Source organism: Camponotus vicinus, unplaced genomic scaffold, assembly GCF_025532165.1.
Source record: "Camponotus vicinus isolate PSW18456_S1 unplaced genomic scaffold, iyCamVici1.0 SCAF_6, whole genome shotgun sequence".
Taxonomy (NCBI): Eukaryota; Metazoa; Arthropoda; class Insecta; order Hymenoptera; family Formicidae; genus Camponotus; species Camponotus vicinus.
The window spans coordinates 19059566-19076050 of NW_028141978.1; the positions used below are offsets into that span (position 1 = coordinate 19059566).

At 44.5% G+C, this 16485-nt stretch overlaps 4 protein-coding genes across 8 annotated transcripts in view; 2 read left to right on the top strand and 2 right to left on the bottom strand.

Annotated features, from left to right (window-relative positions):
• The window catches only part of LOC145973432 (uncharacterized), a 234534-nt gene that overhangs the window by 130293 nt on the left and 87756 nt on the right, over positions 1–16485 (top strand). The gene's annotated exons all lie outside the window — the stretch shown is intronic.
• The window catches only part of LOC145973431 (protein expanded), a 530479-nt gene that overhangs the window by 49511 nt on the left and 464483 nt on the right, over positions 1–16485 (bottom strand). The window lies entirely within an intron of this gene.
• Positions 3878–4988, top strand: LOC145973436 (uncharacterized). Its single transcript, XM_083102811.1, has one exon. The coding sequence runs from the start codon at positions 3930–3932 to the stop codon at positions 4611–4613; it is 684 nt and encodes a 227-aa protein (XP_082958937.1). The 5' UTR covers positions 3878–3929; the 3' UTR covers positions 4614–4988.
• On the bottom strand, positions 7043–8499 carry LOC145973168 (uncharacterized). The gene is made up of 2 exons (XM_083102407.1): positions 8476–8499; positions 7043–8201 (listed from the first exon to the last, which is right to left on the bottom strand). The coding sequence occupies exons 1-2, from the start codon at positions 8497–8499 to the stop codon at positions 7191–7193; spliced, it is 1035 nt and encodes a 344-aa protein (XP_082958533.1). The 3' UTR covers positions 7043–7190.

Sequence of the window (16485 nt, forward strand, 5' to 3'; positions counted from 1 at the left end):
TCAATGCGATGGATGGCCGATTCTGTTCAAGTTGTAGCAAGCCTTTGTATATAAGATTTCCGTGCAATATGTGCCCAATATGTACGCTGTGAAAAAACATTGAATAAGACTGTGTAAAGTGTGCGCGAGACGGAAAATTAATTTTAATATGGATAATTTTAATTATAATGAGGTCGATGATGATTATTTTGAAAATGAATATTTTGATTTGTTGAAAGACGATATCATCGATACTCTGGAGGGTAAAAAAATTTTTTTGAATGTGCAACGAATATCACCGGTGCATTTTCTACGCGATCGCGAACTCGGTTTACGCGTATCACGAACTAGTAACCACATTGTCGGACAAAGGGTCTGTATCCAACGTGAACCTGCTTATCACTGGTCTTACTCCTTCCGAGAAAAAATATACAGACAAATGTTTGACGAGTGCAAGAAAGAAGAAGAATTTAGCTATGGAAATAACTATTACTGCTATGCGACGAGCATTCTACGGAAGATTCTGTGTTTCGGCAAAGCTCTGGGCATTAGTATTTGTATAGATATTGGAAAGCGCGTAGAATTGGCGATAATGAACAATTTGCGTCCTTCGCAGTATAGGCGTTGGAAATATCCTAGATATGAAATAATGTTCCGAAAAAATTGTGACAATGCCGATGATGATGATATGAAAGTTTTGCATTGTGTTCATGGAGATGTCTTAAACCTATGCTTTCAACGTTATAAACGTATGAATATACTCTCTCACGTTCAAGATAGCGAACGATATTGTTTATCGTGTGCAAAAGTCACGTGCAAGTGCTCCGTAGAAAACTGTGACGTAGTGTTTTAAAAGTGTGAAAAAAAAAGACAGGAAGAAAATGGAAAACATCGAGCAGACTGAACGCGACCTGGCGGAGCAGTCCCGCCAAATTGCCACCTTGGGCGAGTATTTTGCATGGCTGCAGCGTTGCGAGGAATTTATCAAACAGCTCGAAGAACGCAGCCGTGTCAAGCGTCCGCGACTCTCGATCGGAAGTAGACAGTCTCTGGTGGCTAAAACCGCGCGACTCGAAGGTGCAAAGACTCGATTGCAGAGACGGTTTATACTCAGCGGTGGTGATTACAGCGGCGACAATAACGCGGAAAGACTCGTTTGGCGAGAGATCGATACCGCGTTCGATAGTCGTATTCTGACCGGTGCTGTGATTAACGCAAATTATATCGAACCTCGTCAATTTCTCGAGGATGCCAAAGACATCGTGCTCGAGCAAGTGCAAGACGTTATAAAAACACACAACAGTGTAAAAGTGAACACTATATTCAACGGTGAATTTGTGTCGAGTGATAAACGCGCGAATAAAAGTATCAATACGAGAAACTGTGAACTCTTTCGCACGTCCGATTTGCACGAGTGGTACGAGTGTCGCGTTATCGAGCCCACCCTAACAATGCTGGAAGAATTTCAGGAACGCGATAGTGGTTGGGCATTGTCGCAAATACAGAATTTGACTGTTAATGTAAATAAATATAATTCTATGCGCGCGGGATGTTATATTAAATTACCGCGAGAAATTACGGCGAAGAAAGCGGTGGTTAACGTGCAATCCAGAGACAATGCGTGTTTCGCGTGGGCAGTGGTGGCCGCTCTATATCCCGCCGAAAGGAATGCGGAACGGGAATCATCGTACCCACATTACGCGACGGTGTTAAATGTACAAAATATTGAGTTTCCGATGACGTTGAACCAACTAAAAAACTTTGAACTTGCAAACAATATCTCGATCAACGTGTACAGCATCGAGAAAGAGAACAGCATTGTTCCGATACGTCTTTCGGAGCACAAGAAAGACAAACATGTGAACTTGTTGTACGTGGAAGACGGCAACAGCGTCGGACATTTCGCGTGCATCAAAAATCTATCGCGACTTGTCAGTTCACAGTTGAGCAAACACAAGAATCAAAAATATATCTGTGATCGGTACGTATAATTTAAATAGTTTATGTAATTATAAAATATAATGCATTGCATAAATCTTTAATTTAAATATTTTTTTTACAGATGCTTGCACTATTTCGGATCGGAGGACAAGTTGCAGTCACATATGATCGACTGCGGGGAGATGAACGACTGCGCTATCCGATTGCCGAGCGACAATGACAAGTGGCTCGAGTTCAACAACTACACGAGGAAAGAGCGGCTTCCATTTGTGATTTATGCCGATTTGGAATGTGCGTTGACAAAGACTGACGAAGAAAAAAATTATCAGCATCATAAGGTATATAGTATAGCGTATTATATACACTGTTCGCACGACAACTCGTTATCCGTTTATAATTCTCACCGCAGTATTGATTGTATCGCGTGGTTCACCGAAGAACTTAAAAATTTAGCGTTACGTGTAAAGACTATTTTAACAACAAATGTCCCCATGGTAGATTTAACATCCGAAGAGTGGGAAAAATTTCATAGTGCAACGCATTGTCATATATGCGAAAAATTGTTTACGCAAGAAGACGATACGCGTGTACGCGATCATTGTCATTTGACCGGGCGATATAGGGGTCCCGCGCATTCAAATTGCAATCTAAATTACAAAGAATCTTTTTACATTCCCATAGTCTTTCACAATTTATCCGGTTACGACGCGCATTTCATTATCAAGGATATAGCCACGGCGTTCGAAGGGGAAATCGAATTACTTCCGATAACCAAAGAAAAATATATTTCGTTTACGAAAAATGTTGAGGAGGACTTTAAGGAAGACAAAAGAAAATCACGGAAAAATCATGTAAAATTACGCTTCATCGATTCGTATAAATTTCTTACGGCAAGTCTCGACAAATTGGCATCTTATCTAGACAAAGAAAAACTCAAAATTTTACATTCACAATTTCCAAATTTATCCGCAGAAAATTTCAGTTTTTTAACACGGAAAGGCGTCTTTCCGTACGAATATGTCGACTCTGTAGATAGGTTGCAAGATACATGTTTACCACCGCGCGAATCATTCTACAGTTCCTTGACCGGTGAAACTATATCCGAGAGCGATTACGCGCACGCCGAGAACATCTGGACGCGATTCTCCATTCGAACGCTAGGCGAATATAGCGATTTGTACCTGAAAATCGATGTCTTGTTATTAGCCGATATTTTTGAAAATTTTCGCGATAGTTGCATCAAAAGTTACGAACTCGACCCCGCGTATTACTATACTCTCCCCGGATACACGTGGGATGCCATGTTGAAGCATACAAAGATTACGTTCGAATTGCTTACCGACATCGACATGATCATGTTTATCGAACGCGGTATACGCGGTGGTCTGAGCCAATGTTCCAACAGATACGCGCGTGCTAATAACAAGTACATGCAATCGTACGACTCATCGAAATCATCGTCATACTTGATGTATTTTGACGTTAATAATTTATACGGATGGGCAATGTGTCAACCGTTGCCCTATGCAGATTTTCGATGGGTCGACGACGTGTCGAATTTTGACATAGCATCGATCGCGTTAGATTCGCCTACGGGTTATATCCTTGAAGTCGATCTCGAGTACCCGCAACATCTTCACGATACGCACACTGACCTACCGTTTTGTCCGACACGCGACAAGCCGCCCGGCAAGCGGCAAGACAAACTCCTCGCAACGCTTTACGATAAGAAGCGTTATGTCATACACTATCGTAATCTACAGCAATGTACGCGACACGGCCTTCGCGTTACAAAAATACATCGCGTATTACAATTTACGCAATCTCCGTGGCTTCGCAATTATATTGAATTAAATACACAGTTTAGAACACTCGCGAAAAATGATTTTGAAAAAAATTTATATAAACTGATGAATAACGCGGTATTTGGAAAAACGATGGAAAATGTGCGTAATCGCGTCGATGTAAAATTATTAACAAAGTGGGATGGACGATACGGCGCAGAAGCGATGATCGCCAAACCAAATTTCCATAGTCGAAGCGTTTTTTCGGAAAATTTAATCGCCGTAGAATTGCGCAAATTGGAAGTAAAATTTTATAAACCAATATACGTCGGTATGTGCATACTCGACATATCGAAAGTGTGTCTGTACGAATTTCACCACGAGTATATGTCTCCCCTGTATCGCGACAAATGTAAGATCATGTACACCGACACAGATAGTCTAATATATCACGTCGAGTGCGTCGATGCGTACGAGAACATGAAGCGCGATATCGCTAGATTCGATACGAGCGATTATGCCGCGGACAATGCGTATGGTATACCGCTCGTGAATAAAAAAGTGCCGGGCTTGATGAAGGATGAAAATAACGGTGTGATAATGACCGAATTCGTCGGGCTTAGAGCAAAAATGTACGCTTTGCGAGTCGATGGTATGAAAGATACAAAAAAGGCAAAAGGCGTCAAGAGCAACGTTGTCGCGAGAACGATAACATTCGACGATTACACGCGGTGTTTGCACGATGAGATCGAAATGACGCGACAACAGTCCTGTATAAGATCTAAATTGCACGAAGTATACACAATTCGCGAGACGAAAATTGCTCTGAGCCCGTACGACGACAAGCGGTATATCGTACCCGAAACCACCGATACTCTACCGTGGGGACATTATAGGATAACTTTATAAAATATAAAATTATTTAACCGTGTACATTTTTGTATCATAGCGCATGCGAGAGAGAGAGAGAGAGAGAGAGAGAGAGAGAGAGAGAGAGATTACTATACTTATTCTATCTAAGTGCGAGAGAGAAAGAGATAGCGTGAAAGAACAATGACACATGCCGAAGATATCGCGAGACTTATGATTAACGCGCGAGACAGAGAGAGAGCGCAACAAAGATATCGCGAGACATACAACTAGCGCGCGCGCGAGAGAGAGAGAGAGAGATGTCAAAGGATGGGAGCGCAACGAAAGGTGTATAAATAAATGTTTCTTTCTACAATAAAAATATAAATTTATTATAAATGTGTTACTAAACACATTTGTGTGTGTGTGTGTGTGTGTGTGTGTATGTGTGTGTGTGTGTGTATTATACTATTAGATGAAATATTATTTTTGTATATGTATTTCATATGTATTTCATATGTATCTCATATGTATATATGTATTTCATATATTGTATTATATACGATTATTGGAAAGGATGTATTAATAAAGATTTTTGTATTTTATATATTTCATGTATATTTTTATATGTTGTACATATTTTTTCTTGAAAATGAAAAATAAACACTGTATGATTAATTAAATCACATTGTCCTTATGTATCCAAGAGTTGTGTGAATTGTCAAATCCCAGCCATTTCACGTAAACCTCGTCACCCCTCCTGCGCAGTACTTTCTCCACGAGATATACGTCCGGATAATTCGCGCGATGCAACTCGTGCTCGTAGAACGCTCCGGCGATAGATGTTTTGCGATAGTCCTCGAGTAAATAGCTTACGGGATTAGTATGCTGCACTTTTACAATTTTAAACACCTCGGTTGTCCAATTTGGCGTGTAACCCTTCTCGAAAATTGTCTTGTACTTGCTAACGCGTACCGAGTCACCTACTTTGAATTTCGCCGGACCCGCGATATTTACGCGGTTGTACACCGTAGTCATGAGTCTTTCAGCGATCGCGGGGGTAACGTCGACGGGTCGCATACCGATCGTTCGATGCTTGCGCGCGTTGTAATCCGATACGAGTCGCGGCAACGCGTGGATCCACTTGTAAGATCCGTTCAGCGTAAACATCTTCCACATGTCGTTTTTCAGCGTGCGATTGAATCGCTCAACGATCGATGCCTTCAATACCGAATACGTAGAATAGTGATTGATGTTATGTTTTCGCACGAGCCGTTGCACGTCGGCATTATAAAATTCCTTCCCTTTATCGGTCTGTATGTTTTTCGGACATCTCTTGCTATCTCGAATTATCTCGGCGATAGCGTCAGCTGTCTCGCTTCCGCCTTTACTCTTGAGTGGTACAGCCCACGCGTGCTTGCTCAACGCATCGATGACTGTGAGTATGTAGTGGTAACCTCTGTTGAAACGAGAGTACGGACGCATCTCGACGATGTCAGCTTGCCACAGGTCATCGTATCCCCGCACTATGACGTGTCTTCGGGGAAAATTTTTTCTCGCCGATGCGTGCAGTTCGTTCACCAACTGCCGTTTCTCTAAACTATGTTGTTTCTTCGCTTCCCCGGTTATTCCCGATCGCCGATCCATCGTTGACGTTCGATAGTCGTTCGATAGACGTTCGATAGACGTTCCTGGCCCGTTCGTTGGCGTTCGATAGACGTTCTTTGGCGTTCGATAGACATTCGATAGACGTTCCTGGCCCGTTCGTTGGCGTTCGATAGACGTTCCTCACACGTTCGATAGTCGTTCACTGCCGTCGTTCACCCGTTTGTTGCCGTCCTTGACCCTGTTGGTAGTCGCTTCTAAGTAGTCCGTAGCCTCGTTCACAGTCGTTTCTGACCCGTTCGTAGCCTCGTTGGCAATCGTTTCTGACCCGTTCGTAACCGTTCCGGAGTTGTATGCCGCCTCGTATGTAACCGTTCCTGACGTGTTCATAGCCTTGTTCGCAGCCGTCCTTGAGATGCGCGTAGCCTCGTTCGCAGTTGTTCTTGAATTGGTCGTAGCCTCGTTCGCAGCCGTTTCCTCTTCGATCACTGCCACTCATTGTAGTTTGATAGCCGTTCGATAACCGTTTGTAGTCGTTTGACAATCTTTCGTAGATGTTCGATAAGCCTTTGTAGATGCTCAATAAGTGTACAATAGCCGCTCCTAAGCCGTTCACTACAACCGCTCATTACAGGTTGATAACCGTTTCTGAATTAGTGTTAATCGCACGCCGAAGCTCGTTTATAGCAGTCTGTAAAGCTCGCACGTCCTTCTCGAACGCAGTCAGCTTCTCGTCTGATTCTTTCTGTTGATTCTTCAACGTTTTAACGCATTGTTCCACGTACAGTTTGTTGACTGCATCGGTATCGGCCTCAGGTTGCGCTACACGGCGAATTTTGCGCGACCTCGCGTCATAGTCCGTAGCGACGCGACATAGAGCGTTTTGACGCAAGTAACTCGTCACCACTTTACCCCAACGATTGCTTGTGTCGATCGCATCATTTCTCCGTTCGAATAATCCAAATTTGTTGATAGGCATTTTTTTCGATGCGAGTGACATCGATCGACTGATAAGTTATGTCGAGACACCGTTTAATTTATAATAAGGCCGGCTTCGCGAAGTTCCTCTAGGATCGACAGGATCTCGTTGTCGTGAGCGTTGTGGCCAGCTCGGTGCGAAGCGTCGAGCAATCGTAGCCGATCCACTAGCTCGTTGGGGTCGTCCCAGTGCACGTAATCGATCTTATTGTCGGTTAGCGTCATCGCGCGAGGCATGAATACTCCCGTTCCGGATTTATTTTTTTTCGATTCGATCGATATCAACGGTGCGATAATTTGTTTATACTTGTATCCCTTGTTGCTATTTAATCGACCTTGCGCATTATATTTGCGTTTATGCGCACTCGTCGCCATTAATATGCTCTTATATTTTTGCATATCGTCCTCAGTGTATACGACGTCGTCGGGAATTCTCTTGAAGATCAACTCGTATAATCCAGGTGTACCGATATACCTCACTTTGTCAATGATTATAGAGTCATCTCTATCAATGTCGAATCGTTTGTTACCGAGACGCATTTCATTCTCGTCGAAATAGACACCGTACACGTGATCGATCTTGTTTTTTTCGTCGCCACTAAGGAGAGCGCTCATGTACTTTTGTCCCAGTGGTCCCAAGTGCTCTCGTAACACTTCTTGACCTTCCGACGTTTGTAACCTGTTTCGAACAGATGTTTCGAGCGGGTTGCCCGTGGTTTCGAAAACATTTTCGATTGCGAGTGATTCAGGGTTGATCGTGGGTTGTACGATTCTCGTTGTCACTGACGGTGTAGAGGTTATCGGCGGTTCATCCAGTAAAGCATCCGATAGATCGGATGTACGCGGTGTCGATAACAAACGATTCGCCTTCCATCGTTTCCTCTTTTTCGGTGTTGCATCCACCACCTCCACCTCCTCCTCCTCCTCCTCTTCCTTCTTGTACCGCTTGATGGGTAACGTTTTAATCTTCGCGTCAGCGTTACTCTCCGGCTCGTTTTTCACCGCGATTGAGCTAGAGTTGCCGGCGATCTTTTGCAGTGGCTCGATAATAGGCCCAAAATGGGTCTTGACCGCGATATCGTCGTCGATCTTACCGGTCTTCAAAGCGCGATGTTTCTTGCGGATCGATTCGCTCGTTTTCTCAATCTGCTTCGCAAGCTTTTCACGCTCGCGAATATTATCACTTCCAGCCATGTCGACGGAGTGTCGAGCGTTTCACCCCTCTCGACGGAATGTCGGCAGCGACTAATCGTTTCGCGGTATCGCGAACACGTTAAATCCTTTTCTGTATCGCCCGTTCGTAAGCGAGCTGTCCTTATCTATCACTAGGAATCCATACCTTTGCTGCCAACAAGTACGACATAATTCACTGAAATCCTCGTACGACATGTCGGTATTCACGTGATCGTTGTACACGTGTTTCAAGTTGGTACCGTCCTGTTTAAACAAGATCAGCAGGTTCGCGTTGTCGCGTATAAGATGTTTTGGTATTCTCGCGTACGTCTGACAGAGATAGAAGCAGTCGACGTTCGAGTGACGACCCATTGCAAAGTACTCTCTTATCGTATCTTGCTTGTCGCACGCCACATCATCGAAAACGAAAATCGAGTTTGGACGTGCCTCGCTCGGTGGAATGATGTCACTGTTATTCGATACGTAAAGTAGTCGATTTCGTCGATCGGCGTCAACAAATTCTCCAGATATCGATATTTCGGCTGTTGCAGCGACTTCGAGTACACGTACACGTTCTCGAAACGTACACCGTGCGGACTTTCCAGTAGACTTATCAGAACGTTGGTTTTACCGCAATTCGAGGGGCCGCAAACGATCGCGCGTATAGTAGTCGGTAGCATCGTACCGTGTCTGCGCATCTCCGCGTTGTCCCCCATTGATCGTAATCTGTCATCGCAATTCGTCACGCGTATCGTCAAAGGTTGTCGTACGAACCGCATGTTTTCTCTTTCGAATCAATTTTGCAAATGATCGCGAGGGGGAGACCTATTTATAGAGGTGTCTCGACTCGAAACCGCTCAGTATCAAAAATGTTTCTCCTTCTGTCGGATGAAAGAGACATTTTCCGGCTTACCGCCGAGCAACTGCAGTATATCCCAAAGATTGTTTTACTGCAAAATTTTGGTGATTACGTGGAACGATTGTGGGACAAGCTTCCAGAATATATAAAGGCTGATTCGGAGGTTCAACAATATCGTTCGTGCATGCGACATTACAATCAGCCGTGGCAGCGAACGCACATCGACGGTCCGCCACCGTTAATAAAAGATTGCTACGTATGTCAGCGAGAATTGTGAGAGGCAGCGGTCTCTTAAATCGTGCGATAAACGCGCTTCCGATCGAATTTCATATTCCCGGCTATCAGTTTTGCGGTCCAGGCACGCGGTTGCAGAAGCGATTAGCCAGAGGCGATCGTGGTATCAATCCATTGGACGCGGCGTGTCGTGAACACGATATAGCATACTCTCAGAGCAACGATCTCACCGAGAGACACGCGGCGGATAGGATACTCGCCGAGAAAGCGCGAAATCGCATCGGTGCGGGAGATTCGACTCTCGGTGAGAGAGCCGCCGCCACAGCTGTCTGGGCAGCGATGAAAGCCAAGACGAAGCTCGGTATGGGTATGAAGAGGACAAAGACGAAGACGAAGACGAAGAAAAATACGGCGAAGAAACGAATACTTCCGGTAGCGAAACGCGGCGGCGTGTTGCCGATTCTACCAATGTTGGGTGCGCTCGGATCCCTGATCGGTGGAGCGGCGGGTGTAGCGAAGGCGGTGAACAACGGAAAAGCCGCGCAACGTCACTTGCAAGAGATGCTACGTCACAATCGCGCCATGGAAGGTCGCGGATTATATCTCGCTCCTTACAAATACGGACGAGGAGTGTCAACGAGAAGAAAAAAAAAAAAATGTCAAAGAGACGCTAAAAATGCCGCAGGGCGCAACTACCAACGTACAATTGCTACAACTGGCAAGACGTGTGCGCATTCCATATTTTAGAGGTGTTTTCATGCGCGACTCTTTACCGATCGGTGGTATATTTCGAAACGAGAGCGGTATCGTAAATTTGGATAGCGTCGAAGGACCGGGTACTCATTGGGTAGCGTACGCAAAGAGGGGAGATCGTGTCGTATATTTCGACAGTTTCGGCAATCTTCGACCACCGAATGAATTGGTGCGATATTTCGGACGAAACGTAACGAAGATACAGTACAATCACACATCTGTTCAAACTTACGATCAGAGCATCTGCGGACAATTGTGCTTGCAGTTTCTTCGAACGGTCGATACGTGTGAATTTAAAGACTGATATTGCGCTATTTAATTCAGTATTCGTTAAACAGTTTTACCGACATGTCTATGACATTCACGTTGACTGGGAAGAGTAGCGTTCTCGCGGCAAACTTCTTTCCCGCCGTAGATTTGGGCGATGATGCATACGAGCTCGGTCTAACGGATTTTGAGACTTATCACACGATACCGAATGTGAATTCCTCGAATAATAAATTTTACTTTGGCAAAGACGACGCGGAAATTACGATTCCCGAGGGATCCTACGAGTTGCGAGATATACATGCATTTTTGAAACATGCAATTTCACGGAAACATCGCGATAAGAAACACATTGACGACGGTGACTATGAAGATGGAGAATATCCGATAGTGCTCCGCGCTAATTACAATACGATGAGGAGCGAGATCAAATGCGCATACAGAATAAACTTTAGCAAGCCCGACAACATTGGATCGTTGCTAGGATTCTCGAATCGTATTCTCGAGCCGCGAAAATGGTACAAATCGAACATGCCGATTAACATTATCAACGTGAATATTATCCGCGTAGAGTGTAACGTGACCGCGGGCGCGTACAACAACGGCAAACTCGTTCATACGATACATGAATTTTCACCGAGGGTACCACCGGGATATAAGATATCGGAAACGCCTGCGCAGATCATTTACCTACCGATCATCGCGCGGAGCATTACGGATTTAACGTTACGCGTTGTCGACCAGAACGGACGATTGCTCGATTTTCGAGGAGAAGAGATCACCGTAAGATTACACGTACGACGGCTACGGCGATAACATACGTATGCGACGTATGAGATGCTCGTGTTGAACGGATCGAAAGACGTGAGAGATAACGCAATCTTTACGAGGCCAGCTACAACAACAACAACGTCGACGTTCGCTAATATCCAATCATTCAAGAAAAAGAAACTCAGCGCATCGAACGTTGCGTTTTTACAATCTTTGGGATTCGCGGTGCGAAACAGCTGAACGATGACCGGCATCCTCAACATCGGTGACGCGCCAATCTTCGACGATCGTATCGTCAAGATCGAGACTCACACGTACAACCCGTTCGCCAATACAACGTTCGGATACAGTGACGAGATAAGAATACCCATACAACAACAGGATCTGTATACGTTGCCGTATGAGAGTTTCCTATACATCGAGGGAGAACTAACGAAAAACAGACCACCAGCTGACGGAGGAGTTGATGTGGCACTGGGAAATAATTGCGTCGCATTCATGTTCGATGAGATTCGATACGAACTCGATGGCGTTGAGATTGATCGCAATAGAAACGTAGGAATAACTACTACGCTCAAAAACTATGTAACGATATCATCCGATAGAAGCGTTATTATGAGGAACGCCGGCTGGGATGCGTCGACCAATGCGAATGGCCACTTCAATTTTTGCGTACCGCTCTACATGTTATTGGGATTTTGCGAGGATTACAAACGCGTGGTGATTAACGCTCGTCACGAATTGATCTTAATACGATCGCGCAACGACAACAATTGTCTGCTTGGAGATTCAACGCTGGAGCCTGCGATCAACATATTCAAGATACAATGGCGAATGCCACACGTGCTGTTGAGCGAGATCGAAAAACTGTCGATGCTGCGTGCTCTGGAAAGCGGACGATATCTCAGCATGGGTTTTCGCTCGTGGGATCTATACGAGTATCCGCTATTGCAGCGTACAACCAAGCATTCGTGGGCCATTAAGACAGCGACTCAGCTGGAGAAACCACGCTACGTTGTCTTCGCTCTGCAAACAGGCCGGAAGAATGTTATGTCTGAGGATACGAGTCGATTCGACGACTGCAAATTGATCAACGTGAAACTCTATCTGAACTCGGAATGTTATCCGTACGATGATATGAACCTGGATTTCGATAAAAACAGATGGTCCATTCTGTACGACACGTACACGCGCTTCTGCAAGAATTATTACGGATACGAGTATCTCGAGCCGAGTCTCACCGTCTCGATGTTTCTACGTAACGGTCCGTTCGTGATTATCGATTGTTCTCGACAAAACGAATCGGTCAAGAGCGCAACCGTGGATGTGAGATTGGAATTCGAGTGTAAGGAGAACGTGCCGACGAATACCACTGCGTACTGTCTCATCATACACGATCGCGTGATCCAGTACAATCCGTTGACCAACGTTGTACGCAAAATCACCTAAGTGTTCGCGACACAAGAGAGAGAGGGGAAGAGGAGCAGGATATATAAATCAAAGTGTTGCGAGGCGTTGGTTTTAGAGTGTCGTCATTCCTCGCGACGAGAGAGATCTCGTCATGTCCGTACCAACGTTTGTGGATCTGCAAGGATTTATTGTCGGGAGAAATTTTGTCGTGAAGGAAGCGGCAATTCTGAGAAAGGGATATGTTCTCTCGCATTACTTTTTCGCAAGTCCCGTACCGTGGAGAGTGCTTACAAAATCTGAGCGATGTCAAGTCTCATGGCTGATTAGAAATCATCACGGATTACAATGGGAAGACGGAAACGTTCCGTATGGCTTGGCTCAGCGTGTAATTACAACAGCTGTCGTTAGTACGATACACGAAGAAGAAGAAGAAGAAGAAGAAGAAGAATCGTCTGTCGTGTACGTTAAAGGACTTGAAAAGCGAGAATGGCTGACCGATATACTAGACGATGCGGGAAACGGCTATATCATTGAAACCTTGGATGCAGATTACGAAGATATTGATTCTCTAAATAAATTAGATGTTACCAATAGTATGCGATGTGGAAAACATGTTAAGAATTGCGCATTACAAAATGTATTCAAAATATTTAACTGGTGGTCGCAACGCCAGAAAGAATTGCAAGAAAAATAAAATATATAAACATTAATATGTGTTATCTCTTATTTCCCCACCCTAATCCTTTCCATGCGTTTCTAAGAATTCTTTTGTCCGAGCGCCGTCTCCCCCTTCTCCTAAATTTCAAAGCGTTAGAAGCATTGATCCCCCACCACATTATACTTTTGGAAGATGAGCGTCACGTATACTCGGTTAATTCCTGTACGATCAGTGTCGCGTTAACCGTTCACTTGGTGGTTCATAACCCCCCCAGAGAAATGTACTACGTCGAAAGAAGCAGCAGCATCGGAAGACGCGTGAATAATTACGTGTCGAGTCGTGATAAAACTCCATTGTTTGAGAAGAAATGTGACGAGTAAGTTTCGTTTAACTTCTTTCTCTATTTTTCTATTTTTACAAATTTTATTATTATTACTATTATTTAATTTTAATTTTTCCCGTAGCATTTCGTTGGAGCGTCGTGCGGTTCGTATACTAGGTAGACGATACGCATTGACTGCTACGGAATTCAAATTCCTTGAAATTGGTATCAACGTGGGTCCGCCGAGTTACGTGGTGATTGCCATAAGAGATCATCGGGGAAAGGAACTGATATTATCTTTCGAAACGTGGAAGGGACTCTGTGAGCAACGTCATAACATTCTAAATCTCCTTCGGAACGGCTCTCAAGACATCTACAATTTTATAAGTGTTGGACTGCTAACAGTGCGAGTTCATACGATTAACGACACTAAACTCATAAGTCTCGAATCTTCATACGTACGCATGATGATGATCGAATCGACGTTACACCGTATGTTCGATCTCGATCAATGTATAGATGTAACTTTTGATCGATTGGTTAGAGTGACCGAGACAGTTGATGTCAAATTTACGCTATTCTCCAATATCGCGTCCACTGTAACGGATCCGAAAGAAGTATCGAATGTAATACGCGCTAGCGACACCTTCAACCAGGATCAACTCGTCGATTGCGAGCTGGCAGCTTTAGCTTTTAATCCACATAGTGTGTAAGAAAAAAAATATGTATAAAAAGAAGAATAAAGAGATTAGATAAGTCTAAATCATGTAATTTCTTCGCACGTATTCCCACCCACCCAATCCTCTTCAAAGAAATACCGCTGTTTATATTGTTTATAGGGGGTGAGGGGATGTACCGGGGAGAGCTATTTTGTTTGCGAAAACATGTCCCGACGCGTTAGGGTATGTAATATAATATTACTTATCACTGCGATAACCGGGTATGTAATATAATATTACTTATACTTGGGATAAAACATCCAATTCTTCTTATATACATATTTTATCTAATCCTTTCTTATCTTTGAAACAAAGGCGCGAAGCAGCCGAACATCGGCGCTGATACGCGTTGCATTCCTTCCGAGAAAAAATCGTGGAAGATGATTCTGGGGGTCGCCGTTTGTTTGCGAAAACATGTTCCGACGCGTTAGGGTATGTAATATAATATTACTTATCATTGCGATAAAATTACTTATCATTGCGATAACCGGGTATGTAATATAATATTACTTATACTTGCGATAAAACATCCAATTCTTCTTATATACATATTTTATCTAATCCTTTCTTATCTTTGAAACAAAGGCGCGAAGCAGCCGAACATCGGCGCTGATACGCGTTGCATTCCTTCCGAGAAAAAATCGTGGAAGATGATTCTGGGGGTCGCCGTTTGTTTGCGAAAACATGTTCCGACGCGTTAGGGTATGTAATATAATATTACTTATCATTGCGATAAAATTACTTATCATTGCGATAACCGGGTATGTAATATAATATTACTTATACTTGCGATAACCGGGCATGTAATATAATATTACTTATCATTGCGATAACCGGGCATGTAATATAATATTACTTATCATTGCGATAAAATTACTTATCATTGCGATAACCGGGTAATATAATATAATATTACTTATCATTGCGATAACATTATTTATCATTGCGATATAACCGGGTATGTAATATAATATTACTTATCATTGCGATAAAATTACTTATCATTGCGATAACCGGGCATGTAATATAATATTACTTGCGATTTGGGGTGAGGGGGTGGGCTACCGCGAGAGCTGTTACTTATATTGGGGTGAGGGGGGTGAGGGGTGAGGGGTGTACCGGGGAGGTCCCTCTCCCCCGCGTGACGTCATTACCCCCAGCGTGACGTCATAAACCCCCCTCCCGCGTGACGTCATCAACCCCTCCCCCGCGTGACGTCATTACCCCCCGCGTGACGTCATTGCCCATCCCCCCGCGTGACGTCATTACCCCCCCGTGACGTCATTACCCCCGAGTGACGTCATTGCCCCTCCCCCCGCGTGACGTCATTACCCCCCCCCCCCCCGCGTGACGTCATTACCCCCCCCCCCCGCGTGACGTCATTACCCCCTCCGCGTGACGTCATTACCCCCCGCGTGACGTCATTACCCCTCCCCCCGGTTCCCCTCTCCCCTCACCCCCCCCTGAGATCCCCGAGTTAGAACCCGCCTTGTATACCTACTACTTTTGTTTAAAATTTTCAGATTGGCCCCTATTTTCTCCCGCCGCGTCTAAATGGTAAAATTTACGCAAACTTTTTAGAAAACACGTTAGTAGAGCTTCTCGAAGATGTACCACTTCACGTGCGAACGCGGATGATTTATCAGCACGATGGAGCTCCTGCGCACTTTCGCCGAGAAGTTCGCGAGATATTAAACGCGCGTTTCCCGGACAGGTGGATGGGTCGTGGTGGCCCAATCACCTGGCCAGCACGGTCGCCAGATCTCAACGTGCTAGATTTTTTGTATGGGGTCACATAAAAATTTAGTGGAAGATCGGCGTCATGGTACACAAAACGAAGTACGCGAAGCTATTGTTGCGGCCTTCGGTACCATTACGCCAGACATGGCGCACCGTGTGACTCGCGATATTATTTGGAGGGCCGAACTCTGCATACGAGAAGGAGGACAGCACTTCGAACAATTTTCGCATTAAATTATGAGAGTAGAATAGGCCTATTGGGGAAACCACTATAAAAAAAGCGCACCATGCTATCTACCGCAAGGTGGTGTGGAAATGGTAGCGCATCATTTTCCCGCTACTGAAAGGACGGATAATATTTCTGTGCGGTATTATAATGTGTCACGCTGCACCATTTTGTTTTTGGGAGCGGTCCCCACACACCGCCTCGCCGCGCGCCTAGT